Source organism: Maylandia zebra, linkage group LG1 (genome assembly GCF_041146795.1).
Source record: "Maylandia zebra isolate NMK-2024a linkage group LG1, Mzebra_GT3a, whole genome shotgun sequence".
NCBI lineage: Eukaryota > Metazoa > Chordata > Actinopteri > Cichliformes > Cichlidae > Maylandia > Maylandia zebra.
The window spans coordinates 3,910,207-3,927,113 of record NC_135167.1 but is presented as its reverse complement, the minus strand read 5'-3'; the positions used below and the strand labels follow the sequence as shown (position 1 = coordinate 3,927,113).

The 16,907-nt window shown below is 41.1% G+C and overlaps 1 protein-coding gene across 3 annotated transcripts in view; it reads right to left on the bottom strand.

Moving 5' to 3' along the window:
• The window catches only part of dpy19l3 (dpy-19 like C-mannosyltransferase 3), a 78,676-nt gene that overhangs the window by 46,264 nt on the left and 15,505 nt on the right, over positions 1-16,907 (bottom strand). For all 3 annotated transcript variants that reach the window (XM_024799491.2, XM_024799490.2, XM_024799489.2), the window contains 5 exons: positions 12,940-13,061; positions 12,235-12,380; positions 6,987-7,110; positions 6,676-6,810; positions 3,976-4,107 (listed from right to left, as the gene is read on the bottom strand). In XM_024799491.2, coding sequence (XP_024655259.1) covers positions 3,976-4,107; positions 6,676-6,810; positions 6,987-7,110; positions 12,235-12,380; positions 12,940-13,061 — 659 coding nt within the window. The remainder of the gene's footprint in view (positions 1-3,975; positions 4,108-6,675; positions 6,811-6,986; positions 7,111-12,234; positions 12,381-12,939; positions 13,062-16,907) is intronic.

Below are 16,907 nucleotides of genomic sequence, written 5' to 3'. Positions count from 1 at the left end.
TGCGCACAGTCTGCTGCAACTTCTCACAGAGTGACCCCTACCAAACTAATTAGTCAGCACAGTAATTACTGATCGTGTTCAAATGCCCGTGGTTATTTACAACACGGATACTGCGCAGAGCACAGAGCACTCCACTGCTTCACAGATGGACATCTCAGTGTTTTTTGTGGGAGTTTTTCCATCTGAAGCCGTTCTGATGATTCTGGACACAAAATGTGAGAATCTATCAGCTTTTCCACTGAATTAGAAATAGTCTCACAGCACGCCTCTGAGATCTTCCGCCTCTGTAAACTGGAGATTTGCCCTGGAATACTATTTGTGTGTTTCCGACAGCAGGGTTAGGCAGCTGAGGTGACTGTAGGGAAACTATCAGTCCCAACTTAACAACCTCTAATTGGATGTATTTTGCCAGTTGTGCTACTGAATGCCACTATTAGCATGTCGACTCATCATCAGTATGCCAGGTGCATCTTTTTTGCAGACCTGCTGTCATCAAAACCATCCAACATCAAAGGTATGCATTTAAAGCTTAATCCAGGCATTAAATGAGAACACTGTCTGCCAAGGCTAAATCAACAGAGGACAGAATACCTGTTTCACAAACTAATATGCCTCAAGTTTCAAACCAGAAGTTGGATAAAATCATTATTTCATAAGTCACAAATAAGTCTGACGCAAATGCTGTAAAGGTTTAAGTAGTTCTTTGAGTAACACCATCATTTTATGTAAAAACTGAAAATCGGCCACGGAGGGTATGAAATATAGGTTAATACTGCATTTAACAAGCTGTGTTCAACTGAGAGATTCCTAAAAATGTTGGAAAGGTGCAAGTCAATGCTTAAGTCTTAAATATGATTACCCCATCTCTAATAATCAGTTATGTACCACAGGCCTTCAAGCTGGCAGTAATTAAACCGTTACTCAAAAAGCCATCTCTTGACCCAGCAGTCTTAGCTAATTATAGGCCAATCTCCAACCTGCCTTTCATTTCAAAAACTCTTGTAAAACAGATCATCTGCAGAGGTTTATTTGAAGAGTTTCAGTCAGGTTTCAGAGCTCATCACAGCACAGAAACAGCTTTAGTGAAGGTTACAAATGATCTTCTTATGGCCTCTGACAGTGGACTCATCTCTGTGCTTGTCCTGCTAGACCTCAGTGCAGCGTTCGATACTGTCGACCATAATATCCTATTAGAGCGATTAGAGCACGCTGTAGTAGGGCTGTGCAATATGACCAAAATCTCATATCCCGATATAAGAATTCTATCGTCCGATAACGATATAAATCACAAAAATGTAACATTTTCTGTAAATTCTGCGAATCTCGGGCAGCTCGACTTGCGGGAACGTTTGAGTCTAAGGTTTATTTTTTAGCACCTGACGGCTCTTTTTTAATTCTCATCCGTAAATAATCTCCTCTTTCACGTGATTCAGTTTATTTTGAAAAGTCTTAACAGGATCTTGAGCTTTATTGTGAAAGGTTTATGTGGAACATAAACAAGCGGACACGCGATGCTGTTACCATCATTGTTGCTAACCACAACGCATAAAAACAGCCGCTTGTCCGTCTGTAGTGTGGTTATATTAAATATAAGAGAAAGAGAACTTTAAGAAATTAATATAGCCACTACAGTGACATCAAAACCATGAAAAAAATATTGCCATAAACAGCTTATTTTGTGACAAACGATAGCGTAAAATGAAACGATAGACGTTTAACACCAAGTAGTTAAACTGCAGGAATGTCTTAAAGACATAAAGACGAAGTGCACAAAAAATGAAGTTATTGTACTCGGCCCTAAAAATCTTAAAAATATCTAAGCAGATTCTTACTCTGGATGGCATTACCTTGGCCTCCAGTAACACTGTGAAGAACCTTGGAGTCATTTTTGACCAGGACATGTCCTTCAATGCACATATTAAACAAAAATTAGGAATGCTTTCTTCCACTTGCACAATGTCTCTAAAATTAGAAATATCCTGTTTCAGATGTCTTGATGCACGCTCAATCATCCAGGAAAGGAAATCCCAAAAAGTTAATTCTGTTCATCTGGATGTAACGTTTTCAGTGGGAGAAACGTTTCGTGACTCATCCAAGTGACTTCTTCAGTCTCAGCTGACTGCAGGTTTACCCAACCTTATAAACAGTACCTTTGAACAATGACTGAAACCAGCACCACTGATGAACAGTGGGCTGTGAGTTCAGATTCTTGACCATTAATATTGATCATTATTTTTGCAAATTGTCATCACCATTGATCAACAACCACTGATCAATGACCATTGATAATAGATTAGAGTACTGTTTATAAGGTTGGTGTTACACTGCAATAGGTGTAGGCTGCTGGGGGATTCCCATGAGTCTTCAGTCACATTTTCCACTCACTATGTGTTTATACACCTCTCTGCATTTAATCATTAGTTATTATTAATCTTTGGTTCTCTTCCACAGCATGTCTTTATCCTGTCTTCCTTCTCTCACCCAACCCGTCGCAGCAAATGGCCCCACCCCTCCCTGAGCCTGGTTCTGCCAGAAGTTTCTTCCTGTTAAAAGGGAGTTTTTCCTTCCCACTGTCGCCAACACACCTGCTTATATGTATGATGGTTTGGGTTTTCTCTGCTGTATTATTGTAGGGTCTACCTTACAATATAAAGCGCCTTGAGGCGACTGTTGTTGTGATTTGCTGCTGTATAAACAAAATTGAATTGAATTGAAGTCCAAATAGGATTTTACAGTTTTAACATTAAAAATAAACTGACTATCATAGTGGAAAAAAGCAACAAAGAAACAGCAGGGCCTGGAGCAAGGAAAGGTCCCTGCAGCTCCTACTTTGATTCTAAAAACATGATGATGAAGGAGGAAATCACAACAGTTTCTGAAAGAAAGTCTAATTGTTTCCAAATGTGAATCACTGTGTTAAACTGAAAAATCCATTTGGCCAAAATACGCACTACCCTGCTGGCGAGTCAGGGTCGACAACAATACACTGGGCATGGCAATTTCATCCAAGTACAAGCAGAACCATCAAAGCCATAAAAAGATTCAATCTACTTTCTTTTGAAACCTTTCTGCACCTCTGTTGGTCTCCCAGCAGTTTATGCATGTTATCAAATGACTGCCAAATTTGTCCAGAAGATTAGGGCAATGCTATGAAAACACAAGGAACAGCCCATGTACAGCAGTGCACAGGCACGTGGTATTTAGTTCTTACTTCACTCACAGAAATAAAATCCTTTATATTCTTGATGGCTTTGCTTAACTAAGAATATTTCCCTAAAAATATGCATTTTCTGAATCTAAAACACCCCGAGCCTGAACTGCAGCACAGTGCCAGTGAGTACAGACACCTGCCTGCCAAATAACCAGACTGCAGCCAAAAATCTGGACATTATCATTCATTAGTTACAGCTGAGATTTTTCTTCAAACCACCAAAATATTACATCAATTTGCTGACCGTAGATATGCTTATGATGTCGAGAGGCTGGTGTTTAGTCCAAGGTAAGCTGCATGTTCAGTGTAAAGCCACCAGATTCATCATCTAAGCATGACTTAAGTCCAAGACATGTGAGCACAGATCTGTGAAAGACTGCTAAAAGCAAAGCTTTTGCAATTAGAGCATGTCATTCCTAAAATAACATTTATTTTAGGAATTTAAATACTTATCTCCCTACTCCTGAATCTCAACCTTTCATCCTGTCACATTAAATGTTTGTGCAAAAGTTACTGTGATAAGACTGAACTAAATTACATTCAGACCTGACAGGAAACTGTTTCTCCAGCATACAAATTATCTTCTGCAAACACCATCTGCAGCACGCAGATTTCAACCAAAATGTAAAAGATAATCTTCTACCTGTGTGTCAACAAGTTTCCACCACCATGACTCTTTTAGTGTCACCGCTCTGTTTTTCCAAATCCTTACCCTCTCTAATCTCAGACTTTTCTTCTTCGTACCCATCACTCATAACGCTTACCTGGCAATGTCTGATGAAGAGCGCGGCTACTATGAAGCTCAGGACCAGTGATCCCAGTATCATGGAGTTACAGAACTGGAGGAACCACACACTCAGCAGGCTGCTCACTTGAACGAGGTACAGCGTAGTCACCTGGAGAAACACACCAACAACGTAAAGAAGAAGCGAGTGAGTGTTGACTTGACAGCCTGGTCCAAAAGTGGACCAATGAAAGAAGACCGTAGACTGTGTGTATGGTTGAAATCATTTGTTTTTAAATAAAACAGCAGCATGCTATGGATTCTAACAAGGTTGCAAAAAAATCAAAGAACATGTTAATATTATAAAGACATTATAATCTCATCCTTAAAGAGCACCTCACACTCAGACTGCCGACTTATTTGTGACAGCTAGAATTTCCAAAAGAATGGAAGTTAGAGCCTTCAGATATCTGAATTCTCATTTGGATTCAGGAGACAGACACCCTCTGATAAAAATGACAAAGCTTATGGTTAAGGCTGGATCAGGTGACCCTGACCCATCCCTTCGTTTTGCTGCTGGAGGCCTTCCTGTGACGCACTGAGCATTTATTTTCCACTCCTCTCATTTCCCTCCTGGTGTGTCCTTTTCACTGCTGTCACAGTTCTTTTAGCCCGTCCTTTATTTCCGAAGCAGCAGATACATCTGCGTATTTGATTTGGCAAAGGATTCACTACCTGATGTAACCCTCCCATTTAAACTGGCCTCCCATTAGATCCTGTGGCCCGCTGAGGTTGGGTTTGTGTTTCCTCTCAGAATTAAAACAGGAATCTGTCCTAAATCACACGTTAGATGAATGTGTCAACCACTACACCTTGTTCTGCCAGTTAAAAACTAGTTATTTTTTTCTCGAGCTTTTCACCTCCAGCCACCGTACTCGACACACTCTTTAAATAATGACGGGGCCAACATGAGGCTTGGGGAATGCTAGCAAGTAAAGGCCACACAGTATACCGAGGCTACATCAGCCCAGACGTAAAATGAATGTTAATCTACCATAAATAACTGGAAAGGTGTAACAATAGAAAAGTTGGAGGATGAAAAACTTTAAGATGCACAGCTTTGGCTCCGCTCTCCTCTCTCTGAGGTTTTTGAAGCTAATTGACCTGGTGATGCAGAAACTGGCATAAACCTTGAAGCCAGCAAAACGCCATGAATCCATGGAGCTGGTCACCTCAGACATGTCCAGCCTCTAACATATCAATCAGCCAAGAATAGGACCACCATCCTGACTGGAAATTGGAAGGAAGAGATGCACATATGGAGACCTGCATGTTACTGGAGTTTCCCCGAGTTAAGTTAAAAGAGGCCAGAAAGCAGCTGACAGAGAACGCAGAGGAGGAGAAACAATGTGGAGGGAAAAAGTATCACAGAGCCAGCTGCAGGGATAATAGGGTGATGTCCCTGCTGCTGCCTGTCCACTTGGAGATGTTCTGGAAACAAGGCTGAAAACACTGCTTTCCTCAACTGTGCAAGACTCGCACGGCCTCTTGCAGACCAAATGTATCTGAAAATATCCCAGACACAAATGGATGTAGCCTAAATATTATTTAATAGTTATTTGCACATTTGGATGTTAAAAAGAAGAGGGTGGAGGAAAGTCAGAAAGTCAGCAGAACTTTGTGAGAAAGCCGACTTTTTTCCAGGTGCACTCTCTCTCTGTGTGCTGGCAATAGCAGCAGCAGCAGCTCTGTCTCTATGAATACCACACGCAGAGGTATGCAGCATGCTCCGGGCCTAACACAGCAAAACATCAGTGAGAAGTGGCTTCCAGCTGGTGACCTTACAGCAGGCCCTAGGCCACCACCTGAGATTCAACAAGCAGGAACGCTCCATAGGTGTTCCAGCTACCTGTACAACTACCTGAGTTAAGCTGCATAAAAGCAAGGCTGTGGGATACGTTTTAAAACATGAGATAAAACAAACAAAAATACACCTGGTGTGTTGCAATAAATGTTCCACTTATTGTTCTTTTTCTTACAAACAAAGTAAGAATTCCAATTTCAGTTGGACATCATGGTTTTTTAATGAGGTGAGCGCCACAAATCAAATCCTACTCACCTCCACTGCACACGAGTGAAAATGTATAAGAGAGGGATAGTTTGAGCAAATAAGACAGAAACTATCTGCATTGCAAACACAGCTGCGAGCAAGTGAGGAATAGAAAATTCTGGTGTTTGTAAAGCGGGTGAACTGTGCGTGAACATATGTCTGTCCTTCCAACCCTCAGGAATAGATTCCCAGGAAAGTAACATTTCTTGTTTTCCAATTAATGCAAGTGTTTTGATTATTTCAGCTTCTCTTCACCTTTTCTCACCTCTCATGATGCAAAACCTCACCTCAACCTCAATCTAACCCCATCAACTCTGTTATCTCTGCCTACTCTTCAGACTTTAGATAACATATCTACTATGAGTACAGAAAGATAGCTCAATATGAGTCTCACTAACTCAGCTCTGCAACAAATTACTTGCAGACCGAAAGGATTTTTCTCATAGCTCAACAATGGAAAAACAGACAATTGTTGCCAGGACACCTAAAGTCAGCTGTTACACTTTATAACATATTAGTGTTTAATATATGTCAAATTTTTTAGCACCTATACAAGCTTAGTGCCACTGATCGGGACACATGAAACTATAACCAGAAGCTAGAAACCTGCAAATATCTGGTCCTTCTTACCTGTGTAGTTGTTAAGAAGTCACCGCAGTCCAGGGTGTAAATGACGAGAGCCTGAACCAGTAGAATGAACTGGTTGAACTGCCAGGTCAGACAGAAACAGAACGTCGTCACATACATCAGCCACACCATCACCTTCTGAGGAGGAAACACAAACATACGCGCGCACACAGGGTTAGACGATTAATCTGCATAACTACAGCCACACTGCCTGATCACATTTCTTCTGTGCTGCTTGTACTTCTAAATTATTGAGTGGCTCGCCTCATCAGGCTGATCTATGTGGCGAGCTTGGGCTATAGCTCTGCGCTTACCTGCTGTAATGTGATGAGCTGGGGTCTGAGGTAACAGGTGATAGCGGCGACCTGCAGCGCTAAGAAGGGCAAAGACCAGTTCTCTCTGAGGGAGATGGTGAACTCTACACGAGTAGTATCTACCCTGAAAGGAGAATGATTGATGAAGCGATGGAGAGATGGTGTTAAACCGTTTCAGCTAAACACCGTGAAGGAAACCTAACAGAAGTTTGGAACTTCTGGTGGCTTGAGAAAAAGAAAAAAAATTAAATCCTGAGATCATGGCGGCAGTTTTCAAAGCGCTCTGAGGTCGTACAGCGTTTACAGCTCCAAATGGACAGCAGAGAAAACGCCAGGAGGGTTTTTGAGACTGTTTAAACTTTAGTGCACTTCCAACAGTACAGAAAAGTAGGCAAATCCACACACCAGTAACACAAACTAACAAAAGAAGAATTTAGATCTGCTTGTCCCGTACATGCACTGTGTCTGTTTGGTTTGTCAGTGGATTAGCTACACAACCTGGAAGGTCCACTAGCGACCAACTTTCAGCTACGAAGCAAAGTGCTTTATTTATGGCAGTCAGTCACTTCTTCCACTCACTGTACCCTCATTCTCATGATACTCACCAAGCAGACATGAGTGAGCACCTGTGCAACATCAAGTCAACTCCTTGCGTGAATTTAAAGCCTTTATTTTCCTATAATAATAATAATAATATCTATATATATTTGACACATTCGTATTAAAAAAAGCAACTGCTGAATCAATATTCAGGATGGACTGGCAAATTCTGGCCTACACATAGACTGTATACAAAAGATGCACAGAGCCCATAGGTTTCCAGATTCCAGAAGTCTGATTATACTGATGACTATGAGTGCATTCACTCTCAAATGATAGCTTAATTTTTTATTACACTTAATTTTAGTGTTAATTGCTACTTTTAAGTCTTTGTTCATATAGCAGGGATTTTAATTTTGACATTAAATTCTCATTTAGACTGAAATAGACCACAAAGTAGAGTTCAGAGTGCTTCAAAGCTTGGCTGCGTGGTGACTGAGAAGTTGCTGAGTGTGCACTGAGCTAATCACCCCCTCGATCAACAAATTAAACAACTAACTAAAGAAATTAGGAAAATAAAATTTGTTCTTGAAATGCTTAAAAACATTCAGGGAAATTAAAAACTCTCCTGGAAACTTTTCTTTGACCAATAACGCCAAATATGTCAGAAGCCACATGATGTCACTGACATTACTTAATGTTTGGACCCAAACTTGAAATTTCTCACCGCTGGTGTTTTTGGGTGTAGGCCAGCTTGAAGGCCGTCTATTAGGCACAACCAGCTGGTAGGAAGCTAAAAACAAGGATGAAATATTTTGTCAATATTCCAGATCTATTAAGAAGTCCGCTGCTGATGTGCAGTGCATCTAACACAGTGTTTAAAACTCTGCTCACACTACAGTAAAGAGCAGAAGTTTAGAGGAGACTCTGCAGGACACGACTCTCACATAACCTGAAATGTCTTAAGCTTTTCTGACCCTTCGTGCTCACACTGCTGCTAAAGATCATGTGTGAGTAACCAGATTATTGATGTTCCCTGCAAACATCTGTGTAGTATGACCCCCACTGATCACTTGCATAATGTATATGCTCAGGTGTTGAAGTCACGGATCTAAGAAATGAAGACGATAGATGCTTCAAGCTAACAAACACCCACGGTTTGGGATTTACAGCCCATCACTTCTAAATCCAGACGATTGGTCTGAAGTGAATGCAAAATACGAACTTAAGTCTTCTCTTCCATCTGTGGGAGATTTTTAACTGAAACCTAGTAGGATGTACTCTGGGTTTGACAAAAATTTCAAGGTTTGCTACACAAGGTTTGTTATATAACATAAACAATGAGACCTTCCCATCTCTCTCGGTTGCCTTTCACAGCCTGTGGATTGATTTGCACAGTGTGTGAGACACTCGGGATAAACATTCCACAAAAATACAAATAATGTGACATTTATGCTCACTCCCAAGTGGCGGTCCAGCGTCCCAGTATCAACAGTGAGCAACACAAAGCAATCGCTTAAGTTTACTTCAATGTCAACAAACGACTGGTTCAGACCAAAGAAATTGATTTTAACTTCACATAAGGAAAGAAAAGAAAAAACTTTTGGGGCTTTAGATGGTATTTCACTACTGACAGCATATGTGAAGAAACAAATGAGCTACTGCTTTCAGCATTCAACAATGTGTCATGATTAAGTAGGCGGGTAAGCCAAGATCAGCTAAGATTAGCTAGAAGAAACCCATCTAATGAAGGATCAACATCAGCAGGGAATTGGACTCACAGAGAGCTTCATCCAAACTCAAGGAGGGGAGCTAACCTACTTTGTCAACTTAACCGACTAACCATCACCAGGTGGCTAAAGCCTCAGTCACACTTAGTCATGTGAAGCTAAAAATTACATAGTACTGACTTTTTTAACCCTCTTAATTCAAAAGCATAATCCTAGCTATGGTGGTCGCTGTAGGACAAACATGTTGTGGTCACCTAAGAGTGATGCTAGGTGTGTATGAGTCAGTAACATCCCTTCTTACCAATGACACTGATATTGAGGTGTGTTTCTGAGAATAGCATACCTGTCAGTAAGGCTTCTGTTTTTGCCACCGTTACTAGCTGTTGTTAGCTATTATTAGCCGCTGTTAGCTACTGCTGTTAGCTGCTGTTAGCTACTGCTGTTAGCTACTGCTAGGGTTGCCAACCGTCCCTTAAAATACGGAATGGTCCCGTATTTAGAAACAAAAGCACACGTCCCGTATTGAGCTAATAAGGGACGCACTTTGTCCCGTAATACAGTGAGAATCAAAAGTAGTCTATAAATGTTAATGGAATTAACGCTTTGTTGGAAAGCATAATTCCCAGCCCCTCTCCTGCTTTGTGACCAATGAGCTGACAGCACACTTATGACAATTCGAGTATGACAATTCAGATTACCGCTCATCTCATTGGTCGATGAAAGGTCGCTTACGGAGAAAATACCGGAAGACAACAGATGACCACAACAAGAAGCATGGCCAACAGGGAAACAAACGCCGACACTGCGGTGCAAGTCTCGGACGACAGTACACCTAAAGCTGGGCAGACACTGTGCGATTTTTTCAGTCACGTTATTCAGCTCCTGCTCAAACTGCACGATTGACTCGCAGGGGTTAGAAGTTGGTAGGTCACGATGCAGGTCTCACACTATACGGCCCGATGCTCTGATGCGACCTGAGTGCTCACACTGTGCCTCCATAACATGAAGGTTATAACAGAAAATCTGTCGCTCTCTCCCTCTGTCTTTCACTCACACAGACACACCACCACCATCAACTTTGCTAAATTGCTAATAAAAAACATGATCAGGCAGCTGTGAATGAGCAGCAGTGTAGATCCAACTATTTTCACGGTTGTTGTGGTCGTGATAATTTTGTGATGCCACATCGAAAAGGCTCGGATGAGCTTTCCAAAGTTCTACAAGTTGTGCCTCCATCGCTTGTGTCCAGATCACACGCTGCACTGCCGTGCTGCGCCGTCTTTTTCACCGACGTTTACGTGTTTGCGCGTGAGCAGTGTGAGCGGCTCACGAGCGATTGATGATCGGGAGCTGCTCGAGGTGTTAATCGCTTCTCGTTACCCCACGTATACTACACGATGCACGATGAAGGCCAAAATCGGGCCGATCACCAAATCGGTCGCACGACTCAAAAATCGGCTCAAAATGGGCCAAAAATCGCACAGTGTAAGCCCAGCATTAGAGCAGCAATGTTTGTTCGCTCAGAGAAAGAAAAATAGGCTGCAAAAGTACTGGGAGGAATGGGAAAAGGGAAACACCTGGCTGGGAAAATACACCATAACACCTTTAAAGCACACTGCACTGTGTGCCGGCGCACTTTTTCCATAGGCATGCTTCTAGTGGTGGGCACATGAAGAACATGAGGGGCGTGAAAGCTCGGGGAACCCTTAACCAATTTCTTGTCCACCAGGCCACGGCAGAAGCAGATATGGTATGTAAACACTGGTTAGTTGTTTAAACCCTCTGGTTAAGGTTAATATGGGCATGTGCAGTGAATATCAGCGCTATGTGGCCAGAAGTGTGATAATATAACTTATTTTGTGTAATAAACAACTGCAAGGATAGATGATTACAACAAATAGATCACTAATACATAAAAGTAATACATAGATGAATAATGATGATGAGTTATGATGCGTAATCATGGGAACAAGTGGGTTTACAAACCTGATTAGCTTTAGAAAAGCTGAAATAATACCTCAACTGAAGCCAGTTGTACTAAATGCACTAAATGTGCACAGTTACAAGAATGATTTTGTTCTATTGTTTTCTATTAATTTATATAATTTTAAGTTAAGCAGGACAGAGTTCTTTTAAAGAAAGATTTACTTATATCCTCAAAAGCTAAGCATGACAGGCTTCTGTTTAAGAAAGAGACCTGTTTTACTGTGTTAATGTTGTCATTTTGAGCTAAAAATAAACGGCTAAATGATCGTTTGTTTCCCATATGGTCATATCACAAAGAATATGCATCTGCTTAAATCAAATTCAAGTCAAATGGTTAAAAAATAATTTCACACACAAAAAAAAGAGCTACCACACTGGGAAGGGTGAAGACAACTGGGTTGCCCGGCCCTGGCCACGAGGTGTCCCTTATTTATTTTTCAGGGAGTTGGCAACCCTAGCTACTGCTGTTGTTAGCTGCTTCTGTTAGCAGCTGTTAGCTACTGTTAGCTACTGTTTGATGTCTTTTAAGTAGATATAATATCGTTGGACTCTTGGTAAAAAAAAAAAAAAAAAAAAAAAAAAAAAAAAAAAAAAACCTCTCAGATGATGTCAGAATGTTATCAAACTGTTATTAGAGAAAGTGTGATTTTTAGGACTTTCAAGCCTAATGTTAGCTAGGATGATGTTAGCTTATAAACAGCTGCTGCTTTTTGTTGTTTGGGTGGTTCGTTTATGAAAACATCAATTTGTTGGAAGATATAAATACACACTAATCTATTTATATTTATCAGTACAATATCTTTTCTTTGTGTTACCTAACCTTAAAAAAAAATTACCAACTGCACCTTTAAGAGTTGATCCATAAAATAAATAAAAAAAGGACTCTTTGTTATATTGAGAGAAAAACTGCCATGACAGAGTCAAGTGCGAGAAGAAAGGGACTAACTCGCTCCTCCTTCACTGTGTCACGCACACAGATAGTTATTACTCACCTGTTAAGGATGTACCAGACCCCGGTGAGCGCACCAGCAAGCCAGGAGCCAGACAGAAGCCACGCTGTGAGGTACAAAGCGATCACATACACAGCTTGGAGCGAGAACACTGTGTAAATATAAAAGTACACGGGCTCCAAATATGACTGGGCCACACACACAAAAACACAGACACACACATACACAAAGGGAAGCCATTAGTTCATTAGGCAGCGCGATTGAATGCACAGAGTTGACAACAGTGACAGCGACTGACTCGGGCACTCGAGAACACTGTGGCATTTTCAGAGTTGTGTCTGATATTTCACTCCCTGACATTCTAGTCTCTCGGTGAGACAGCTGATGAAGCTTAGTCGCGGTTTCTCGGTTAATTGTTATGCCAATACAGAAACCTTTTCCTCCAGTGTGACAAGTGTAAGGGCTCTGAGTCATGTCAGCTAAAAAGACAGAAAAACAAAGGAACGCCACTGCGCCTCAAACACTTCCTCATTTGACTACGATCATTACAGTAATAATGCCAAAAGAAAATACATTTTTCAAAACACTGGAGAGTGACTTTACTTTCTCCCCCCACCCCTACACATAAAAAGGATGTGTTAATTAACAGAACAAATGACAAAAGTCCCAGACAGTCTAGCTGGTGTAGCTGAGGTCTTTAATCTTTTGTGTGTTACCAGCCGAGATGACAGGTGAGTGTTGTATTACCTGTATGGGCAACAATCTGTAGAGAACACTGAGAAAGACCTCTTGGTAGATATTCATTCGCTGCAAGAGGTTAATGGTCCTCTTGGATTCTGTCAAGTTGTCATGGATCATTTCTTTGAGCCCTGCAAACACAAAATTCACACACACAAACACACCATTTGAAAATGCCACCCGTTCTTTAATTTATTTATTTTTTTTTTACAAACTGATAATAATTATTGGCTTTATGACAGCCAGGGAGGAAGGGGTGTTAATGTTTCTCGAAGCTCACCTGGCTCATTTATTTAGCTCAGACTCGTGCCATTAGAGAAAAAACAGGGTCGGAAATTTGCATCGACCACTAAAAACACAGCGTGTTCTGTTTGAAGTTAAATTCCTGCATTGCTCAAAGCACACTCGGAACGCTTCAAACTTCACTTCATTTCCTGAATTTTAGCAAACTAAATGTAGTTTGTTCTGTTTTTCTCCCAAACAAAATCCCCTAAATGACCCAAACATCAATCTAATAAATAAAGCATGTGAAAATTTCCTGCAGTGCTTTATTGGAGATGGGTTGTGGGGCAACTTCATCCCCCATGAAATAATAAAAACGAGCTTTGAGGGGAAAAAAAGATTTTTGGTTTAAAACATTAAAAATGTAACAAATGCGCCCCGTGTACAGACGGGTGTATCCTCACCGCAGAGGCCTGGATGCTAGTCAGCCCTCATCTCACCACCAAAAAAACGGCAAAAAGCCAAAAATATAAATCTTCTTTTTAAGAGAGGTGATTTGACAACACTTAAAGTTTTTGTTATTTCTCGGATACGTTGATTTAGGTTTCTCAACCTTCTTCATTTGCATCGACATCTCTTTGGGCCTTAAATTGAGACTTAATGGCCAAGACCACGCACCTCGTCTGTGCATGAAGATGAAAAATGTGCCATTTTTGACAGAACTATTCATTATTCTGCTTATAAATTGTTACAAACTAGGACTCGAGTTTCCACTAACTCAGTAATAAAAACACAAAAGCATCATGACAAAGTGACCCGGTTTTACAAACTGCACCTTTAAGGACTGCTGGATTTCCACTGTATGTAACCGATCGATTTCCTCTGACTGAGTGTGTGGCTGATGTGGCTCATAAATACAAACCCACAGAGCGTTATCATCACCTCTGCTTTAGTGCATTTCAAGTGCTCTCGCTTTTTGGGCTCGATGGTCTGCAACTTTACTGTTTCAGTCCACTCTCACCTCCCGTCAGTGCGGTTTTCAGCAGACAAAGACAGGCAAAGTTAATGACTTGCTGTGGAACATAGACGAGCTCTTAGCAGCTTTTTACAGCCAGATATTTTTATGTGATGCTGGTGGGAACACATCAAAGAGGAAAAGAAGGTAAATATTGGACTTAGATTTGCTAAGCTGCCAAAAACATTACTCCAAATGAATGCTAATGTGGGATGCTGGATGTGTCAACGGGGAAATATTTAAAAGGACATATTACATCATTGTTTTGCACACAGCTGGTTTCTTCTCCATTAAATGGGAAAAAAAAGCCTCTGTTTTCCAGTAATTGAGGTTTAAACTATAATTTAGGTTTATTACTACTTAGCTGCCAAGGGCATCAAAAGTGGAGAGGCAAGGGGCCCTAGTCTCCCCTCACTTTATGCCCCGCTCTCACATCCTTCAAAAAGATTTAAAGTTTAGGTCTTCTTGCTCATTTTTAACCAAATCTTTTCCTTTTTCATGCTTTAGCTGGTCAGACGCGTCTCCCTAATATTTGTTTTTTGGTTTTATTATTGTGGACTCGCCACACGATTTAAAGCTACTGTACTACATTACCTCTGCACATTTTAAATTCATCTTTAGACTATGCTGGGAATGGCGAAGCTCCTCGGTTCATCCACTGACTAGAATGAGCTGTTTTTGCTCCTCCCCCGTTAAACCAACTTTCTCTTTCTACTGATTGGCTGGCTGCCTCACATGAAAAATTATAGAAGGCAAATGGGTGGGTGGGGCTTCCTGGGACAGGCAACGTAAGACTACCGTATTAGGTATATCCCCGCTCCATGACATGACATCATACATATTCAAGAGAAGAAACATAGACCTATTTATGAGGTGCAGCCAATCAGAAGAAAGCTGGTTGAACAGGAAGCGAACTAATCTGGCTTCTTTCAGACAGGAAAAAAAAAAAAGTACAACATAATTAATAATTATTTATACTCTAGTGAAAGTAAAAGCTCCACTTTAACATGAAAAACTCAAAGGGAATACACCTGGAATGATCTTTCACTATATACCTGGATCACTAATACCACCACAGGAGGTCAGAATGAAAGCACAAAGTGTTGGTGATTATGTTAGGCTGTGTCTTGTTCTTTTTTCCTCTTCCAAATGAGATTGACGAAGTGGTGTTTTGTCTCTTGCCTCATCTGACTTTTAAAGCTATGCTGCTACATGTTCTAAATTGCTTTGGTGCAATGGCATTATTACAGAAGGGAATGATGGCAAGAATTACCAAAATAACACTAACATATAGAAAAGAATGACATTTTAACATTACTCTGTCACAGAAAACACTGCTGCTGGTGTTATATGAGCTGATGCGCGCACTGATAGCATTAATCCATATTGGTTACTCCATGCAGTATCATCACCATGTACTGGGTTTGACTGAAACAAAGTGTGACATGGAGCGAGGAGCGAGGGCTGACTTTCTGCTGCAGGCTGGGATGTGTCAGCCTGATTTCCGCTGTGTTCTTGATCCATGGAAAACCATAAAAACCAGCACGGTTTTGCATAAACAAAGTGCACATTACCACCCACACGCATGACCCACTCGACTTTGTTCATTCATTTACGCCGTTTGCTGTCATGCCTTTCTTTTTCCACCTGACTCTGTGTCCTGCCTTGCTCGCTCATCTGGATTCTTTCTCCTATTTTAGCTCATTTATTCATTACATCTTTCCTTCACTTATCCCTCCTTTTCTTTCATTTCTTGCCTTTTCAATTATTGCTTCCTTTCTCACTTTCTTCCTATGCCCATCCCTATCATTTCCCACTTCTTCCATTACCTGCCGTCACTTCAGCGCTTCATCCATAACACCAAAAAACTACAGTAGTAGGATAACAAGCTGCTGTGCTGTGACAGAAAAACAAGGGAACATAGAAAGGGACGGGAAGGGAGGTCAGCCAGTTCCTCAACTGATTAGACTACAGCTCAATTATTTGCCTTAGTGGAAAATTAGGCACATTTCCAACAAGGAATTTCACATGGTAATGGGAACAAAATAATTAGGCTAATTTCCCTCAGACCAGACTGTGCATCATGAGAAAAGTGCAGTGATTTGTTTGGTCGGGTGGAAATAATGGAGTGAAAAACAGTTTTTCCTTACAAGTATGGATAGAGAGAGCCACCTGGTGTTGGCAACCATGTACAAAGGAAGGTGCTAACAAAAGCTAGCTTCCTAAAACAAGAAGTTACAGAAAAACTGTAGGTCCCGGGTGATGCTATGCTGTAGTGACACAAGACTCGGCGGTATCGACCACGGCAGCACGGCACTGGTTACCGGCATTTCAGACAGTTTATTTCTAGACAGCTTTAAAGATAATAAAAATACATTCTTTATTTCCACAAAGTTCAGCTCTCTGGAGGACTGTGACGAAGATCTGGAGAGTTTGCAAATTTATACCGAAGAGTGTTTGGAGCGAGTTGTTATGTGGAAGCCGAACCAGCAGCGAGAGGAGCCTGAGGACTCCCCCGAAAAGACCTCTACACATTTGGCTGGACTCTAACCTGTGTGTGTTTCTGTGATATATACTCTCCCACCCACATCCACTTCAGACTGTTTAAGTGAAATCAAGATCTGGTTTACTCACAACTCTCTTAAACTTAATGGCAATAAAACAGAATTCATTTTAAGGCACCAGATCCAAACTGACTACAGTTCCAACCAGTCTTTCGTTATCCATTGATAACCCTGTC